At 38.1% G+C, this 18,552-nt stretch overlaps 1 protein-coding gene across 2 annotated transcripts in view; it reads right to left on the reverse strand.

Moving 5' to 3' along the window:
* Positions 1-18,552, reverse strand: part of UXS1 (UDP-glucuronate decarboxylase 1) — a 59,774-nt gene continuing 41,222 nt past the window's right edge. Inside the window, exons 9-14 of one of the 2 annotated variants that reach the window (XM_030476658.1) lie at positions 9,892-10,011; positions 7,975-8,018; positions 6,555-6,615; positions 5,013-5,070; positions 2,908-3,011; positions 1-861 (exon numbers count right to left, since the gene is read on the reverse strand). In XM_030476658.1, coding sequence (XP_030332518.1) covers positions 730-861; positions 2,908-3,011; positions 5,013-5,070; positions 6,555-6,615; positions 7,975-8,018; positions 9,892-10,011 — 519 coding nt within the window. In that variant the 3' untranslated portion in view covers positions 1-729. The remainder of the gene's footprint in view (positions 862-2,907; positions 3,012-5,012; positions 5,071-6,554; positions 6,616-7,974; positions 8,019-9,891; positions 10,012-18,552) is intronic. The other variant, XM_030476657.1, reaches the window with a different exon arrangement.

Genomic DNA, 18,552 nt, shown 5'->3' on the forward strand with positions numbered 1-18,552 from the left:
AGAAGTTTCAATATTTTATTAAAATAGCATATTCAACCACTGTAACCAATTATACATTAACTTTATTCCCAGAGTACGCACAACACAGTAGTGATTCAAAATATCCTTATCCATGGTAATCAATGAAAATATCTCAAATTCAAGTGTACAACTAAAACTAAACCCTTGAAAAAAAATCTCTCCTTTAAAGAATACATAAAGCTCTCATACAGAATTCTTTTAAATTCCTCTATATGTAGACGTCAGTGTCTCTCACCTGACAATACCACTAGCTTTTTTCTTATGCATAGTAGAACATCTCATATTTTATAGTACCCATTTTATAAATAAATTGGCATTTTCCATCCCATTTGTGTTTATCTTCAGCTTCACAAAGAAACCAGTAAATAAAACTGTCAAGGACAGTCACAACAAAATGATCTCACAGCAAGATATAAAACCTGAAGATACTAAAAGATGCTTCTACTCTATTTTACATAAAAAGACAGATTTAAAAAGTGCAAGGCAAGATTTGCAGGGGAAGGGGAATATCTGTTTGTTATTTTTAGGCACATCCACTTCTTTAAAGCAAGCTTCAGAATGAAATTCCAGTTTGTTCTTCATGATACCTGTGTTTCAAAGTCTCTCTCAAACTAAAAAAAAAAAAAAAAAAAAGGAAAAAAAATAAAAAGAAAAAAAATCACATCCGTCAAATGTCAAGCAAGGAACTTCCTGTCCAACCAACAGTCTTCAGTTATGTCTTGTTCTTCCTTTTTTCATCCTTGCAGGTTTAGGTTTGGGAATATACTGATTGTTTGCCTGATACTCAAGTTCTTTACGGAAGTAATGAATTGCTTTATTCAAACCTTCTTCCAGTGGGACCTGTTCCCAAAAGCAAGGAGAGAATCATATCATTCTAAGTTCACATCAGCTCTTTTCACAATAGTATCTTTTCTAATACAGCTATCGAAAGACTGCTAGAGGTCTCATTCTTAGCCAATGTAAGTATTAACAGCACCACATACTGGTTACTTCTTGGCAGTTCTGATGTGTGTTAGCTTTTAAGCATCAGATACATTTTCTTACATAGTAAGTCAAAAACCCCAACAAATTTAAATCTCCAGCAGGTGGTTATGATTGGTCTGTTTATACATAATTCTTCCTTCAATTCCTAATACACTGGAAGAGAAGCATGCAGAAATTTAAGCCCCTTCTGTTATTAATGACTAAAGATCCTCTTTCACAGAATCTCACAGACTGGTTATAAAGGTGGTAGGTTTTGTTGGGTTTTTTAAATTTTTTTTATTTTAGTTTAGTTTTTACTTCTTCAGTGCTCCACTGATATACAGAAAAAGGGATACAAATTATCATCCAGTATATCATTTGGCATCCTTAAATCCTATACAAATAATTGTAATTCTTTATATTCTGTGTCTGTAATTTAAACACTAAGATTTACAGATTGTAACAACAGAAGTACTACCCCCTTTTCTCAGGAGCCAGATGCTGTGACATGTTCACTGATAACATCATCAATACAGGACAATAAAATAGCAGCACAAGAACTACTTGCCTTGATGCACCAACACTGTAACTGCTACTTCAGAGTAAGTTTTGTTACTGACTGTGCCAAACACAGAAGGTCAGAAGTAAAAGGTTAACTGTTTTAAACCTTTTGTGATTGTAACACTTGCCACTGTCCTTGTGCACTGTCCTTTCAGGCACAGTCTATTTATATTGGGTGCCTCTGTGAATCCTTTCAGAATGGTCTGGAGTTGCCTTTTTCTGTTAATAGGCTTACATTTACTAGATAGGTTCACATGTTTCCTGGAAAGAGTTTTGTTTGCAAATCTAAAAAAGCCTGCAAACCACTGTGCTAGCTAGAATGGGGAGCTAAGAAAGTCACACCTTTTCTGGGGATAAAGTAGACCTTACTTCCCCAAAGAAACCAGCTCTTATCATCAGGTATGCCTGGTTATACGCAGTTAACTTCACCAAAAAGATTGAGAAAGGAAAAACCAGCAACCACGGGCATTTTGCATATCTTGCATATTAGCTGTGCAGAACCATCACAATCTTGACATCACCTCAGGTGGCTGGTAACTAAGCTTTAGAGGTGGACAGACATTATTGTGGATGGTGAGATGGCAGACTAACCTTGAGCATGTTTAAAGCTTATCAACACACAGAACAAGCCCTGAACATCTCTACATATGATACCTGTAATCCAAAATAAGGGCTTCTTATTCTGGTTTATTTTAGTCTAACAGAATAAAGCTAATATTGTGTCATTTCTCTGGCTAGCTTCTGTTTTGCCTGAGTTCCACATATTTCCCTTTAAACAAATTCTAAAAACCACAACATTTTTCTGGTGCTCATATTTCTCCCTATTAATCCAAATAAACTTTTTTGGTTACAATGTTATAGGTAATCTTATAAATGGTCTTACTCCGAAGATTTTCTAAAAATATTTAATTTAAATGAAAGCAATTTTTCCCTTCCATAAGGCATGTTACCACAGCAAAACAGGAATGAGGGTTACAGCAACAACAGCAAAGTCATTAGCTCCCATAACTGTGTACCACATATTTCAAAGGATTCAATGGGCTTACACAAAGGCAGACACTTCGTAACACACATGTGTAAAAGTTAAAATGGCTATCCTAACAATGTTTTTTTTCTACTTAAGTATATTACAAATGCTAATGCCAATCTGCTCTTCTGCATGGCACAGGCCATACAATCTTGCCCAGCAATTCCTGAATCATGAGCTAGGGCAACGTATGAGAGACAGCCTTTTAAACAACTGTTCTGGAGATTGTGTTAAGCAGATATTCTGATAACCCAAATGTATCATTATAATGTAGTCCTCCATCCCCCTCTGCCACCCTGTGTTTCTGCATACAACAGAAATACAGCTGTACATACCACAGGTTCCCAGCCAAGCAATAACTTGGCTTTTCTGATGTCAGGTTTTCGTTTCTGAGGGTCATCCTGTGCTTCTGAGAGAAACTGGATTTCACTCCCACTGCCTATTAAACAAGAGACTATGTGTTATCATCTGCAAGTCACTATGCCTTACATTTACACCTTTCCTACCTACTGGAGCATCAGTCTTCCTGCAGCTTTCTGCTTCATAATTCTACCATTGAACTGCTTTCCACAGACACAGCTGCACTGCATGCAACAGCTGGGTGAATGAGCTGTTCCGCAGCAACATGGATTCACAAAGCATTTCACACAGATTCACACATGGATTCACAGAAAGGAAGTTATGCTTGACCAGTCTAATAACCTTCTATGATGAAATGACTGCTTAGGTAGGTCCTGTTGGACACCAACTTGCACGTAAGCCAGCCACGTGCCTTTGCCACAAAGAAGGCAAATTGTATCCTGGGCTGCAGTAGGAGGAATGCTGCCAGAAGGTCAAGGGAGATATCTTTGACCTCTACTCAGCACTGGTGTGATACACCTGAAGGGCTGACACCAGTTCTGGGTTCCCCAGTACAAGAGAGACATGGGCCTACTGTAGAGGGTCCAACAAAGGGCCATGAAGATGAAGGGACTGGAGCCCCTGTGCTGTGAGGAGAGGCTGAGAGAGCTGGGACTGTTCGGCCTGGAGAAGAGAAGGCTCAGGGGGATTTTATCCATGTGGATAAATACCTGATGAGAGGAGTAGAGAAGAAGGAGCCAGGCTCTTTTCAGTGGTGCTCAGGGACAGGACCAGAGGCAATGAGCACAAACTGAGGTTCCTCCTGAACATCAGGAAATGCTGTTTTACTGAGGGTGACCAAGCACTGGCACAAGTTGCCCAGTGAGGCTGTGGAGTCTCCATCCTTGGAGATACTCGGAGCCTGGACATGGTTCTGGGCCACTGCTGGCTCTAGGTGGCCCTGCTTGAGTAGAAAGGTTGGGACCAAACGATCTTCAGAGGTCCCTTCCAACCTCAACAATTCTGTGATTCTGTTAGCACTTTTACATTGTAAGACTTCACTTCCTCTTTGCCCACACTCTCCAATCTGATTTAAATAGCCAACATAGTACTTGCCTTTCCTCACGACAATACACAGAAATAGGCCAATTTCTCTAACCAAATCTAGCAAATAGTTTATATGCCATGTTACCATGGGATTTTAGGGATGTAGAACTAAACCACCTCTCTGAGCAGAATGAAACAGATGAAGTTGTTTGTGAACAGACAACAATTATTCTATGTGACTGATGGGTTTGCTGCTGTGATTTTCAATTTCCTTCCCTGATCTGTGGATTCATAGACGTTTTCCAGAGGGGACAGTCTGCTATTAGAAACATCACATACAGCAGCTTCTGGACTGTATGCTTGAACTTGGCTTTTTCAGATCCCTCAGAAGCAGTTCTGGAATCTACAGACTGAAAACCCTTGGCTAATCAGTATGTTTCATCTCATTAGGAAGCCACACTAGAAGACTAAGCATAGTCATTCATTTCCATTCTTGAGAGATCTGATTTGCTACAGATACCAGAGCAGGAATGAAGAGAAAGCCACAGTGTTTTCTTCTCAGACACATACAAGAAAGGTGCTGACACTCTCGTGAGGTTTTTAGTGGTAGTTAGAGAAAAAAAGCCTGCATAATTACGAAGAACCACCTTGCTGAAGCATCCATATTTCAGCTAAGATGTAATGCAAGACATTGTCATTCATGTATTTTACATTTCATTTATGTGTGTCCTTGTGCCAAAACAAAGATAAAAATGCATGAACATTATACAAAATGAGGGGTAATAGACTGCACAGATAGACAGAAAGAATGTATTCATTCTACTGTTCATGTATATTATACACACAATTGAGAGGATTTGGATTATCTTAGTAATATTTAATTATAAGACTGGGATACAATTAAATGCCTTTGATAAAATCATTAAGAAATCCAAAGACCAATTACATATATTACAAAGATCAATCCATATATTACACACACTAATCAAGTAATAATCATCTAACGACAATAAGTACTTCATCTGCTTTACCAGGAATTACTTATCATACTTACCAACAAGTTTTTTAATTAACTGAGCAAATTCTAAGATAGTGTGCTCTTCTGGGTTTCCCTAGAAATAGAAGGGATGTTCATTACAATAACAATTAAACAACTTAATTTCTGACATGATTCCAACAGGGTTATGTAAAACTGTGAAAAAGCTAAACATTATGCTTTATTCCTACTTTGATGAAAAATAAAAATTAACCTTGACAAGCTCCACACTCATTAGAAAAGCTGCCCTCCATTACATTTGCCTTGCTAATTCAATGTACATAGGGGAGTGTCCAAAAAAAATCAGTCTGTAAAGAATGGGCAAATGCACTTCCATCACAGTAAAGGCATATACCACTCAGCAGCCCACAAAACCACATCATCAGTTTGAAGTCTGGATTCAAGGGCTTTGCTGAGTCGAGGACAGATGATATAATGAAGTATGCTAAATTCTCAGTCCATTGAAAGTTAGGAAACCAAACTAATATAGCTGCAAACAATTGCTTCCACATTTCCTACAGCTTGTATATCAATATGTATAAGGGCTACTTGTTTGCCTATACAATTATTCCTTAACTTTTTTTCTAACCAACTTGCATGTGAACTCTAGATCAACATTTCAGAACAAAACACTAAATGAAAAGCTTCCTGTTTGCATTAGCTCACCTTCAGCAGACTCAGTTCCCTCCATCCCTAGCTTTCCTTGTTGTAAAACTCTTCCTTACTATATCTTGTTTGACTTCAAGCTGAATATTTAGATACATATAGATTTAAACACTGAGTTTTCTGGAGACAAAACATGTGATGAGGTTTGAAAAATATCAGCATTTGGATGGAAGCACAGAAATGAACTCCTGGCCACAGTAAAAAAGGAAATCTACTGAACAACTGCCTTGCAGAGTTGAATATCTGATTTGGCAAGAGTTGGCATACACAGAAATGACCAAGCACATGCATCCTTTTTCTATTCTTGTATCCACTGCTGAGAATAAGGTGAGAGAACAAAAATCTTATTAGAAAACTTAAGTTCTAAGCAGCCTTAATCAATATTGGAAAATTATACCATTAAATACTTTAGCATTTTCCTCTAATCAAGACTAGTATGAAGTGATTTCTAATTCTTTAGAGCAGAATAATCCTTCAGTGGTGTTTTTTTTCTTTTTTTTGTGGGCTTTTTTTTTGGAGGGGGGCATTTTTGGGGTTTTTTTTGGTTTTTCATTAAAACCAGTCTTCAATCAAAGAAATACAATTCTTGGTGTATTTTGCATGTCCCCCACATTCTTTTTTTTTTTTTTTTTTTAATTTATTGTAATTACATATACCTTTTGCTAAAACAAATGAAAAATCCTAGCAAATTTATCCTGTTCTTGGAACTATAAGACCGCAACATCTAGGGACTTATTCATAAAGAGAACACATGGAAGAATACATTATTCAATGGAAAGAACTTTTTTGCTCCATTTATTTCTTCTAGAAATCAGCATCAGTGACAAAGAGGGAAAGAGAGGTGATGTTGGCCACCACACAGTAAACACAGTAGAGTGGCGCTCTCACACTCACCAAGTTGACAGGACTGCTGACATTGCTGTTCATCAACGCCACCAACCCGTTCACAAGATCACTATAAAAAGGGAAGAACAGATTGAGGCAATTTTCACTTCCCTATAAATAATCTTCTTGTCTAAAAAGAGAGCTGCCTCCTCATAGCTCCAGCAAAGCAGATCAGGCAGCAGTGTATACAGTGTATACTTCAATGGGTTCATGTTTTCTTGGCTGTTTGTTCCACATCCCTGTTGATATACTGAACTGGAGGTTAGTTTAAAAGGGTGATTATCATTGGGATACACTGTCTGTTGTTCATCTGAGCATATCAAAGACTACTTAAAAAAAAAAAAAATCAAATTACCAAAACACAATTAAAACTTCTTCTTCCCTCCAGTGCCCAAGCATATCTAGAAGGCCCATTTCCAATACATTTCAAACAGAACAAATTGTAGTAGAGAGGCACATGACACCCCCACCTGCTTTGCAGTTTGTTGTTTGAATTGTCTACTTGCTTTCACAAATTCTTAAACCAAGTTTGTTAAAAAACAGTATTTCACAGAAGCACAGAATGGTTTGGGTTGCAAAGGACCTTAAGCTCATCTAGTTCCAACGCCCCCCACCATGGGCAGGGACACCTCGCACCAGACCAGGTTGCTCAAGGTCCTATCCAACCTGCCCTTGAACACTGCCAGGGATGGAGCATTTGGTGTTACTCCCTCCAGCAAAATAACCTAAAGTTATTTTGGATTATCAGCAACAAACTTAGCAACTTGCCCCTGGACATACAAATCCAGATCCCTTTCATTATGACTTATAATCAGGAACTGAGTGGCTACTTTGAACTGATGCGGTTTCCATAATGTCTATCACTGGCCGTTATTACTTTCAGCAGAGGGAAAGAACATTTTCAAGCAGAGAATCATTAAACCAACCCAGAAGCCTGGCATGGAAGTTTTAGCTAGCGTGACAAAACAGAAGATTCTGAGGAACACATTCACTTTTTCATAGTGAAAATACATTCTGGCATTGCTAACACTGCAAATACTAGCTACAGCAATACCCCCTCAGCAGGTTCCTTTCCCAGGATGGGGACATGTGAATGTACAGTACACACACTGACCGCAGCATCCCCAAAGACACGAGGTGGCAGTATTGCATTAAAATGCAAGGAGCGACAAACTGTTCAGCATGAAAAACCTACCTACTTGCTGTCCCTTGATAGGAAGAACACATTAATATCTCAATTCAAAGTTCTAAACCAACTAATATTTTGTTTCTTGGTAGTTTTAAAAACTTCTGTGTCTCCCTTCTGAAAGTAAATCTAGCCTAAGAATGAACCAAATTTCTTTGACTAAAATGTACATGCATACAAAGTTGGCCAAGCTCAAAGAGCCATCAAGTGAAGTAAATATCAGACAGTACAAACAAGGCTTACCTGACATACTGGAAAGCTCTTGTCTGAGTCCCAGGTCCATAGACCTGAAACCAGATGAAAATTAGAAAAGTTACATCAATATAGAAGTTCTCTGTAGCCCAATTACCTTTTCCACACCACTCTAGAGAAACGACCCAAGGAGAAACACAAGAGACACAAGCTCAATGTTACAGGAATGGAAAGAGATGTGCCTGCAGAGCCTTTGGCAAAGTATCAGTTCTTTGAAGGTCTTCCTCCTCTTGGACATGTCTCCAGCAAACATATCTGTAGGTATTTTATTAACCAGAACTCTACATGTAGGAAACATACTCAGGGATGTAGGACAGAGTGATGGTTTGTCCTCTTCTGGAACACTGGAAGAAGCTGCAGCATACACGCAGCCAGAAAAGAGAGCCAAATATTTAAAGCAAACCTCAGACTACTAAGATGTGGTTATGATTAGCAATTGCTATTTGCTCTTAATAACAGCTGACTTCAGAGACTACCAAATATTAGTGGTCTCTAAAAAAAAACATAGTCAAAAAAACCCAAAACACTGTAAGCATTTAAAGCAATCAGGGACGGGGGGGGTGAGGGTGGGGGGGGAACATTTTGCTCTAAATATTATTATTTGGGGAAATGGGAGGTAGAATAATTTCTAAAGGATAAGACTCCCAAAGTCACCTCTACAGATTCACATCAAAATCTTAAGAGGGGAAAAAATAAAAAGTTTCTCAGGTTATATGCTGGCACTTTGGAGCAAGAAAGCTGCTGAAGTTCAGCTGAACATTAAAGTATACTTGCAGTGTACGTAACGGTATCATATAACATTATTTTTTTTCACAGTTTAATTGCCTGCTGTATTAAAGTCCTTAGAATATGAATATTTAAAATTCTGAAGGCTATCAGTAGGCACATTTAAGTGGTAAAATCACTGAAGGTTAACTGGGGATGCACACATCATCAACCTGCTACAACAGAAAAACTTTTTGGAGGGAACAGGACAGAAAGCATGTTTGTCTTCCTACAGGACAGGAAAGACAAAACAATTGGTATACATGCCATCATTTGTCACTTGGTAAACCTGCTGCTCTCTGAGGCTGATTCAGAATTAGTTGTTCACATTTTAGCAGGTAAGATCAGGGGTTTGAAAGTTTGCCCGGTAACTGATTCTGAGAGGAATATAACAGGACAGCACACTGACGGCCTGATGGATTCCCAAAGCAAACAGGAAGCAGGTTTTATGTATGTATATAAAGCTTTCTGCTTGTTTTCTTTTAGCTTGTGGGATAAGTTTTACAGAACTAAGTCATTTGTGCATGATTTCTGCGAAGTCATCCATGTGGCTACCCTTCCTATTTGCAGGCAATGGCTAGAAAATACAATGTAGTTTCCTCCTCCCACTTTCTCTTAATACCTCCCAATTTTTGTTAATAAATCCTTCCTTTACAATAATACAAAGCAAAAATGGTTGTGTTTGCATAGGCTAGAATATCTTCAAATTAAAGAGATAGTTCAAATCAATGTAAATGGAGTAAATGGAGTAAATAATCACTTGAGAAAACAAAGAGATTGAATATATTCAGTTTCTAAAAAGGTCAACACTTGGTATTCCTGTCAGCCAAATTCTGCGATGATACAAGGGTGAATTTTTTTTTTGTCTTAAGTACTGCTTATTGCTGATAATTCATTTTATTTGCCCTGGTTGGGCAAAATGTTCTATTTTATCCTCTATTACATTCTTGATAAAATTTAGAGAGCATGGCAATTACAAAAATAATAATAAAAAAAGCTCTCGATATTGCCTCCCACAGAACAGCACTGACTCCAGACTTCTGTGAGTCTGGGTGCTTTCTAAAATCCATTTTCTTACACAGCACATGAGGACAGGATATAAAGACAAACAGTTCTTCATGTCACTGAATGGTCATTACTTACTGTTAGTGGTTCTCCCTGGAGAGCTTGTAGGATAAAATTGCTGACAACTCTACCATCATTCATATGCATTCGAGGACCAAAGGTATTGAATATTCTGGCAACCCTCACTTCAACTCCTTCCTGTAGGCAAAGAAAAGAGAATTGTTATTACCTTAATAAAAGTGCTTTTTGTCCTAAAACTGCAAATTAATTCTCCCTGTCCAAAAGCTTTCTTAAGAATCTCTTTTACAGCTTTAACAAGCGTTGTTTTCTCACCATGAAATACTTCTAAAATCTCCTCAATGCTACCGGTTGTAGTAGTGCATACAGCAAGGTAATTTATACTGGTTCTCAGTATTTGCAATGCAAATTCTAAATCTGTGCGAGAACAGCTGACGATTTCAGCATATGCATTTTCTTCCAGCACAAACTTGAAGACTCTCCAACAGTACTCTTCCAACAACTTATTTCACCTGGGACTTACCTACGTATTTTGCACATAGTCTCACAATCACCAGACAGAGTATCAAGGTGGCACTTTCAAAGATTAGAAAAGTTGAACACTTCAGATAAATATCTTCGTGAATGCCATAAAATAAGGGGCTTTATGACCACTGCCACAATGTTTCTTAGCTCCTTGCTACATAGTAGGCTGTGTAAATGCGCACATTACAGTCCAGGTCTCTTCAATGGCTTAGCTTCTTTTTTACAAAGAAACATTTGTACCATTCCAGAAGTCCTTTCTGCAGGATATTTTGCAAATTTTCAAAGCAAAATGCAACAAATACGTGAAATTGGAAACTGTCTGGACAAAACATTTTAACACTGAGAGACTGCAGACTGAAGTAATCACTCTAGGTATTTTCTGTTTATTGACACTCATTTGGACAAGTCACAGTTCATGGTAAAGTCACAGTTCCTACAAGAAGGATGTTTGGTCTTTCTGTGCTGAAGCATGCACTTGGCTTTTAGTAAGTTCAGAGCAGTGTGGTATGCTATGAACAGATAGATGGTACCATCTACAAGCGATAGCCACAAGGCAGGGAGGAAGGTGTCAACTGCAGCTCAGGCCTATACATCTTCATCATACTCTCTGGTCCTCCCCTCTCCCAGAAAGCACCATCTTTCTATCAGTTGCAGGAAACACTTTTTATCTGAAGCAAACTTTGTGCTTCTGATTCAACCGGAGCAATTGAAGTCACAAACACAATGTTCTGGAGTTGCAAACATTCAGTTATTCCTTTGGAGGATTCACAGAGCATCTTGTATTTTCAATGCCTTTTACTAAGGCATTTTACTAAGGCTTAGTAATGCTTGCCATTTTCCTGGATGACAAGAGTGTGTGTGTGTGGAAGAAGGGTACTGTTGGTACATCTGTGCCTGAACGCTGCAGCTCATGCACACTTTATTCAGGAGAGACCTGGAAACACATTTTTCTTCAAAATAAATGTACTTCACATACAAGAGAAACTTGCAGGAAAATATGTTCTTCTCTCTTGGGTCTCCAAGTGATTCAAATGAAATCCTCAAAGAAGGAGGATTCAAAATGAATCCTCAAAGAAGTTTTGTGAAAGCAGTATCATTAGCTTTTTACAAATGAGAGAGTGAGGCAAAAGGCACATTTAACACTTTGGCTATTGGTGTTGAGAAATGGAAAACACCAAGTAGTATTGGTAAAGCCCAACATTTCCTAGTACAGAAAAGGCCAAATAACATCCAGTTCTGTTTAACTGCAGGTAAGGTTTCGGTTGTCACGATGAAATGTAGTTTATATCTGCAACTAAATTGTAAGCTAACAGTAACCAGAAAGGTAACTCTTGTGCCATAGGAAAAGCTATAGTCTTGGGTCTTTGTCACACAAGCAGCTTGCATCCACAACAGAGCCAAAAAAATAACCTCACAACATCCACTTGGCCCTGCTGATAGCCCCTGGAAAGAGCAGAAGCCCCTTCCTGTGCAAAGTTCATCAGTTGCGAATATATTCTTTATTTCCTGTTAGCTAAAAAAGCACAGCGGTATAACATGTCAAACATAATTCCATCAGCATGTGGCAGAGCCATTCCCAATGCCTTCCATGTACCTGGAAATACATACTCCGATAGAGTTGCTGCTTCTTTCCTTTTGCTCAGCACTCTATCTTAAAAAGGACACTGGCTTTTTCAGGGAGGGAATGTGTTTCATGTGGGTTTTCCAGATATTGCCATTAATAACAAGTACAGAAAATGAGGCACTTGGAAGCTAGTACTCAAGATAAAAATAACTCATTAAACAATGCTGACGAAAAAGCCTCTCTTGTACTGCACAAGCTACAGCAGCAGCCTTGTTTTCCAGTACTGGCTGGAAACTAGCAAGGGATCTAGAAAAGAAAAACAACACATTCCCTACAGGCGCTTATTCATAGCCACAGTGAATCCAGCATTCCTTCTCCCTTCTATTTTATTTCCCTTCCCCCACTGTAATGTTGTCTTTTAAAATGAGTAACTTGTTATTTATAGTGTCATCTAGCAAAGCTTTTCTCTGCATCCTACTGCTTTGAAAAATCTATTTTCTATGCAGCTGAATTTTCACTTGTGCCTGTGAAACTGGGATCTGTCTACTTAAAAAACAAAAACAAACTCTTCCACAGACAGATTTTGGAGACGGTAACTTGAAAACTGCCGTAAGTTTTCTTTCACCATTTCATGAACATCTCTTTTGAAGTGACCCTTTTTTCATGCTGATTAACTCTACTCCTTTTTGTATTAACTGCCTACAAATACTTATAGTACACTTTTACCTATGCCCTGTCATTCTGTATGATGTTAATTATAACAAGATGTTAATTATGACTGAACATCTTCACCATATTCTGACCAGTGAAGGCAGTTACTTCCCAGATTTGCAGCAGTAAGTCATGTACAATATTTTATTTTATTGTAGAGAAAGGAGAAAAACGTCTTTGGCTCACATTTATACTGCCAGACAAAAGACAGCTTGAGAGTAATCCCTGACACTGAGATCAAAAGTGATCAACTGGCTTTTGTCCTCATGGTTTAAGACTATGTCTTCCTATAGCAGATTAATTGGAGCAATTCCTTGAGCAATCAAAAAAAGAGCCTGAGAGCAAGTTAATAAAATGCAGCATTGTGGGCTAGCAAAACACTTCAGCTCACTGTTATTTACCATATGGACATGTTCACAGAGACTGTACCTGTTAAGATGGAGAGAGAAGACAGAAAAGATGAAAGGAATACTTACAGAATATCTTACAGACATACCTCCTCTGAATAATACTCATACTATTCTACAGCTAGGAGAAGTCAAAAACTGGTATTAATTATCCAGTCTCTCCTGCAAAACAAACTTGTCCATGGTCTTCAGCATGATTCTCTGCCACTTAGTTCTAGAGGTCCCTGCTCCAGAAGTATCAAAGTATCAAGGATGCTATAACATCATCTTAATTAAAAAAGACATTTAAATTTTATGAGCCTTTTAAGAAAAGATATCTCCTCATGTTGTCCCAGAAAACAGACCAATACAGAATACAACTCAAATGTCAAGAGGTTCTTTTAACTGAAACAGCTCGAATATATGCTGCAGCTGTAATTCATAAGAATATCAGGCAAGATTCTCTTGCTAATTAACCATGCATCTTTGTAAAGCCTATGAACAGCAAGAATGAATTAGATTGCCCTGCATAAAAAAATCAGGAAAGGGAAAGCTGCAATTTCTGTTCTACAGCAGACAACTGAGTTCAAAAAATCTGCCAGGGAAAGCCCAGATAGTTGCACGGATATCACCTTGACCTACTAAAAGTCTATCAATGTCTATCAAATTACTACGATTGTTGCTTGCATCCCTTGCTTGCTTAGTCACTCTTTTACTGACTCACACACTTTCCCATGTGTTTCAGAGATCACCAACTAACTTGCAAAATTGTTCCCAAAACCCTGAATTGTAATCACATCAGAAGTACTAGCACAGTATTCACCAATATCCATCTGTGATGCGTTTAAGCTACAATACTTTACACTGAGGCTTGGTCCAAGGTACATACATACTACCTATTCTATTAGCAAAATAAGATTTTGGTTACTAATAGATTTTTAAAACTGTTTTGCAAAAACCATGATGCTGAGATCTGAATTTCATAAGCAGTAAAGCTCCTAAACAAGCTAGGAAGGACAAACACAATAATCTGACTCTTCTTTTGGCATAATGCAGGTCCCTGAATACAAACAAGGTACACCTCCAGTACTCTTATCTTATGGCTGAAATATTACCATGCTTACAGTTCAACACTTCCCAACCAGAGAACCTACAACTTCTCTTTGAGGTCTTTTCATACCACTATTTATACCTCTCTGCTAAAAATATGTCCTATTTCTAACACTTGCCTCAGTTCACATACCTCTTGTATGTACTGTACATGGCCAATGTAAACAGCCACAGGCCTGTTCCACCAGCACACTGACTGTCTGTATTTGTTCAGTCCATGGCTTTGATAATCACTGCAATACAGTCTTCTAACCTTGTCTGGGGTTCAAGGTTATTTTGCAATTGTTAACAGCATAGAGTATATAGAAACAGTAAAGATACTAGAGCATTAGCAACACCATTGTGGCTGAATACGGGTCAGAAGACCTGACACTTTTGTCCTGCTTTATTTTCATATAATCTGGAAAGTGCTGCTCCACTGCCAGAAAAAAAAGTCTCATATTATATCCATGCTATGTTTGTATCAGCAAGTTCTGACAACTCAGGTAAAACAATACTACTTAGAAACAGACACTTAAATAATGAAACTCCACTTACGGAGGGACTCCTATTACTAATGACCCAATAAAATATCAGTTTGCATTTTTAGAATACTGTCTCAGTTACTGAGTGTTCTCCGCTTTTCACCTCAATTACTCCAACTGAATGTTACCAACAGGTAGCTTTGGAAAACTATGCTACTTCTGCATTTATACAGGACCAAACACAATGTTCTGGTTCGTGTGCAGAGCTCCTACACAGCAAAATAAATTTTGACAGCTCTAATAACTCATTAGAAAGTGTGCAGAACTATTAGTCCAATAAGCGCAGAGAATACATACCAGCAGGTTTTAGAAAATGGCAGGACCACCAGAAGGGCTGTATGAGGGTAATTGGAACAAGCCAGTTTCAAAAGCTTAGCATTACTTAATTCCTCAGTTATTAGGATTTAACTTTATTGAATGATGAGGAAGGATTTTTATCTGTGGTTTCTCTTTTCCAAAGTATAAAAGCCTATTTGTGACCCATGCAGTTACAATGGTTGAAAGCAGCACTGTTCCCCCTTTCAAAGTGGAGCCAGCTGATCAGGAAGATGAAAGCAACTAACCACAAGCAGTACTTGAAATTTTCAATGGAACTTCAAGATTTATTGTGAATGTTAATATGAGTGTGTGACCTCAGAGTTTGCAGAGGAAAGGAACTGTGGATGACTCTTTTCTTTCTAAATTTCACTGACTTCATACATAACAACTCAGATGGGACACTGGTTGTGGTGCTGCACTTCAAGGGTGTCAATGCCCTTTCAGTCAGCAGTGAGAGGGGATGCAGCATCTCAACTCTTACCTTACAGGCAGTGCCCATGGATGCTGACTGCCTGTAGCATCTTACAGACTCCCCTCTCCAACCTTTGCCTCACTAATATTCCTGGATGTGAAACTTCTCTGCATGGCTTCTAAAAAGCTAGAGGGTTCCATTACAGCTCTTATCACTACAATTTAGCTTTGGCCTGGTATGCATCCAACAATAATTACCATCTGTGTCATTAAAGGACTGTTGTCTAGGCTTTTGATCATTGCTCTGAGGAGATGCAATGCCTCCTCTTCTCCTCCTGTGCTGTCAAAACCACAAACAACTCAATTTCATTCTTCCACAAAAAACATCAGTTCTGCAGCTTTTGTTATGCAAAGTGCTAGCAAACTTCATGTAACACCACCAAAAAAATAGTGCTGCATGCTTAAAAATACTCTATGTTGAATATCAAAGAAAGAAAACAACAAGCAATGATTAGAGAATACAAGATAAACTCCTGCAAGACGTTAAAGCAAACTGCTTTATTTCAACATAGCTATTTGCTTTCTATCTTATTACTCAATATCTATCTCGTTATTCACTATTCAATGCCTTTTCAGTTGCAATTTCAACAACAGTTTTCATTACTCCTACATTTACATCAAGGCTTTTTATGATTACTGAAACCAACTCAATTTGCAAATTAAAGATTAGGGGGAAAGTACAAGTCAATATAAAACAGAAAATCACCCTCATATCGCAATTGCAATGCACTTCTATATTTAACAAAATTCAGCATCAGTTTGCATGTGTTATTCTCTCACACTAATATAATATACTTCACCTCTAACATGTTAGAGGTTCTTACCTCTTAAGATTTTTTGGCATCTTGAACCTTCACAGTCCTGGTTACAGAACATTCTATAATGCAGACCATAACGCTTGTCCACTAAAAGCAGGTTATAATTAACACTTGATTGTGATAGCTAGAGTCGCTTCTATATGCTTATCGCCAGTGGAATACTTAGTTGGAAGATCTAAGCTATTCTAAGGCAATTTGAAAACTATCACTTGTACAGCTAAACCCATTTGCTACCATTGAAGCTTGCAGAGTCACACAGCTGATACGAAAAAAAGATGAAGAAAGTGGAAGGAAATGAACAATTTCCCTGCAACACTCCATGGTGACTTGAAGTGTCGCTTCAGCTCTGGAGAATTTCCTTACAGATCAATGGTATAAGAAAAGAAATTAAAACTAGTTCACGAAACACCCTTTATACGCTAAGCATTTAAAATGCTGTGTATTTTTATTTATGACACACCTAAGCAAACATACCAGATCCCTACCATGAAGGAAGTGTCAGATTCTGACTAGTATTTAAATCAAGCAAGAGACGGAGGGTATATGAATATTCTGATTTCCAGGTAGCTCCATAATTCCAACCACAATTTTTTAAAAAGTTAAATGCATACCAAATGGCAACTCACGAACAAGGCACAAAATTCACACTGTAGAACTACATGCTGAAACTCCCGTCCTACCTTTTATTCTCTCCAGCCCACACACCCCATTTTCTCTGCCTATGTATGTCCAGGAAGACTTGCATTTGGAAAATGCTGTTCATTTTGGAAAATGGTGGTATTACCTTATCAAGTAAAACAGAAGTTCTATGGAGGAGGAAAGTTACTAGCTGTGCGATCATATCACATCTATAGCAAGTCACTCACATGCCTGTATATGAAGTTTATGCAAAAAAGTCCTTCAGGAGGACAGGGAAAGATAGGCAGAATAGTAATAACGATAAGAGTACTGAAAAGAGAAAGCAAACAGATTGACAAGCTGTTATTATAAGAGAGTTTCAAAACTATACCTTGCATCTTGTTAAGGCATAGTTTTGCATTAAGTGGCAATGTTTTGCATTTGCATTAAGGCATTGAGTGAACTGAAAATGGCTTTCCAAGAGGGAGTGCTTAGCAAGCACTGAAAAAGAGATGAAGAGAAGGGAATTATGTAGAAATCTGAATCAGAGGATGCAACTTAGTTCCCAGATGAACAGGGCAAGAAATTAAAGCTGCCTGTGGCTTGAGAAAAATTTCAGAAGGAGGTACTTCCATTCACTTTAAGGAACATGCTCACCTACGCTCTCCCATGAGTTTACAGAGAGAGAGCTGTTCCCAGAAGCCTATAGCAAATATCCTCTCAAAACACACACTCAGGTGCCTCACATGGGATGAGGTGAACTTGTGTATGTGGTTTGAATTTATGAGCCGTGCTTTTCTTCAGCAAACATTTCACTCCCCACCTCTCCTTTCAAGCAGATGCTTCTATAGTACTAAATGCTACTAATGCCCTTGGACTCTTTGATAAGGAAGTACTGCTGGGCTTGTTTAAAGACAGCAGTGTAAAGAGGAGAGAAAGCCAAGAAATACTTCATTCATAGGGTCAAAATAAGTGAAGGAAACAATGTTGCCAGCATAAAAGAGAGCACTAGAAAGGTCTTGGTCAGAACAAGCTACTGAGGAATTCTAACAACTGTGAATAAAGAGGCTTCTTTGACTAGGTTCAAGAACTGTTCTGATTCAAACAGCCTGCCCGGAAATATAATATAGAATTCAATTTTTATTTTACATTTTTTTGGGAACATGATTAGGTATTTAAGGTATCTAACAATGTGTGTGATGATCAAAATAAGTTATTGACTTATTGAAGTAAGTTATTGACTATGGGGCTACGACACTGTACTAATTTGTCAGAGCCCTGGGTAACACAGTCTAGGGTGAGGCATCCCTGCCCATGGCAGGGAGGTTGGAACTAGATGATCTTAAGGTCCTTTCCAACCCTAAGTATTCTATGATTCTATGAAATCTTTTGAAGAAATGACCAAAAAAAAAAAAAAAAAAAAATGCAGAGATAAGTTTGCTTGTTTCTTCTTTTTATTGAAGCTGAGAAGATTCTGGAAATATTTTAGCCTGAAATTAATGTAAATCCAATTGGTTTGGGCTAGGTCGCTCCTATCTGAAAGTCCTCTTAAAAGCATAATACTTATTTTCACAGGAGAAGTCAGACCTTTCCACTAGCAAAACATAATGTTTCCTCCATTAATATGAGTGTATCATCTAAACTCTAAAAAAACCTCCACCTCAACAGTGTTTCAG

This window comes from Strigops habroptila, chromosome 2 (genome assembly GCF_004027225.2).
Source record: "Strigops habroptila isolate Jane chromosome 2, bStrHab1.2.pri, whole genome shotgun sequence".
Lineage (NCBI taxonomy): Eukaryota > Metazoa > Chordata > Aves > Psittaciformes > Psittacidae > Strigops > Strigops habroptila.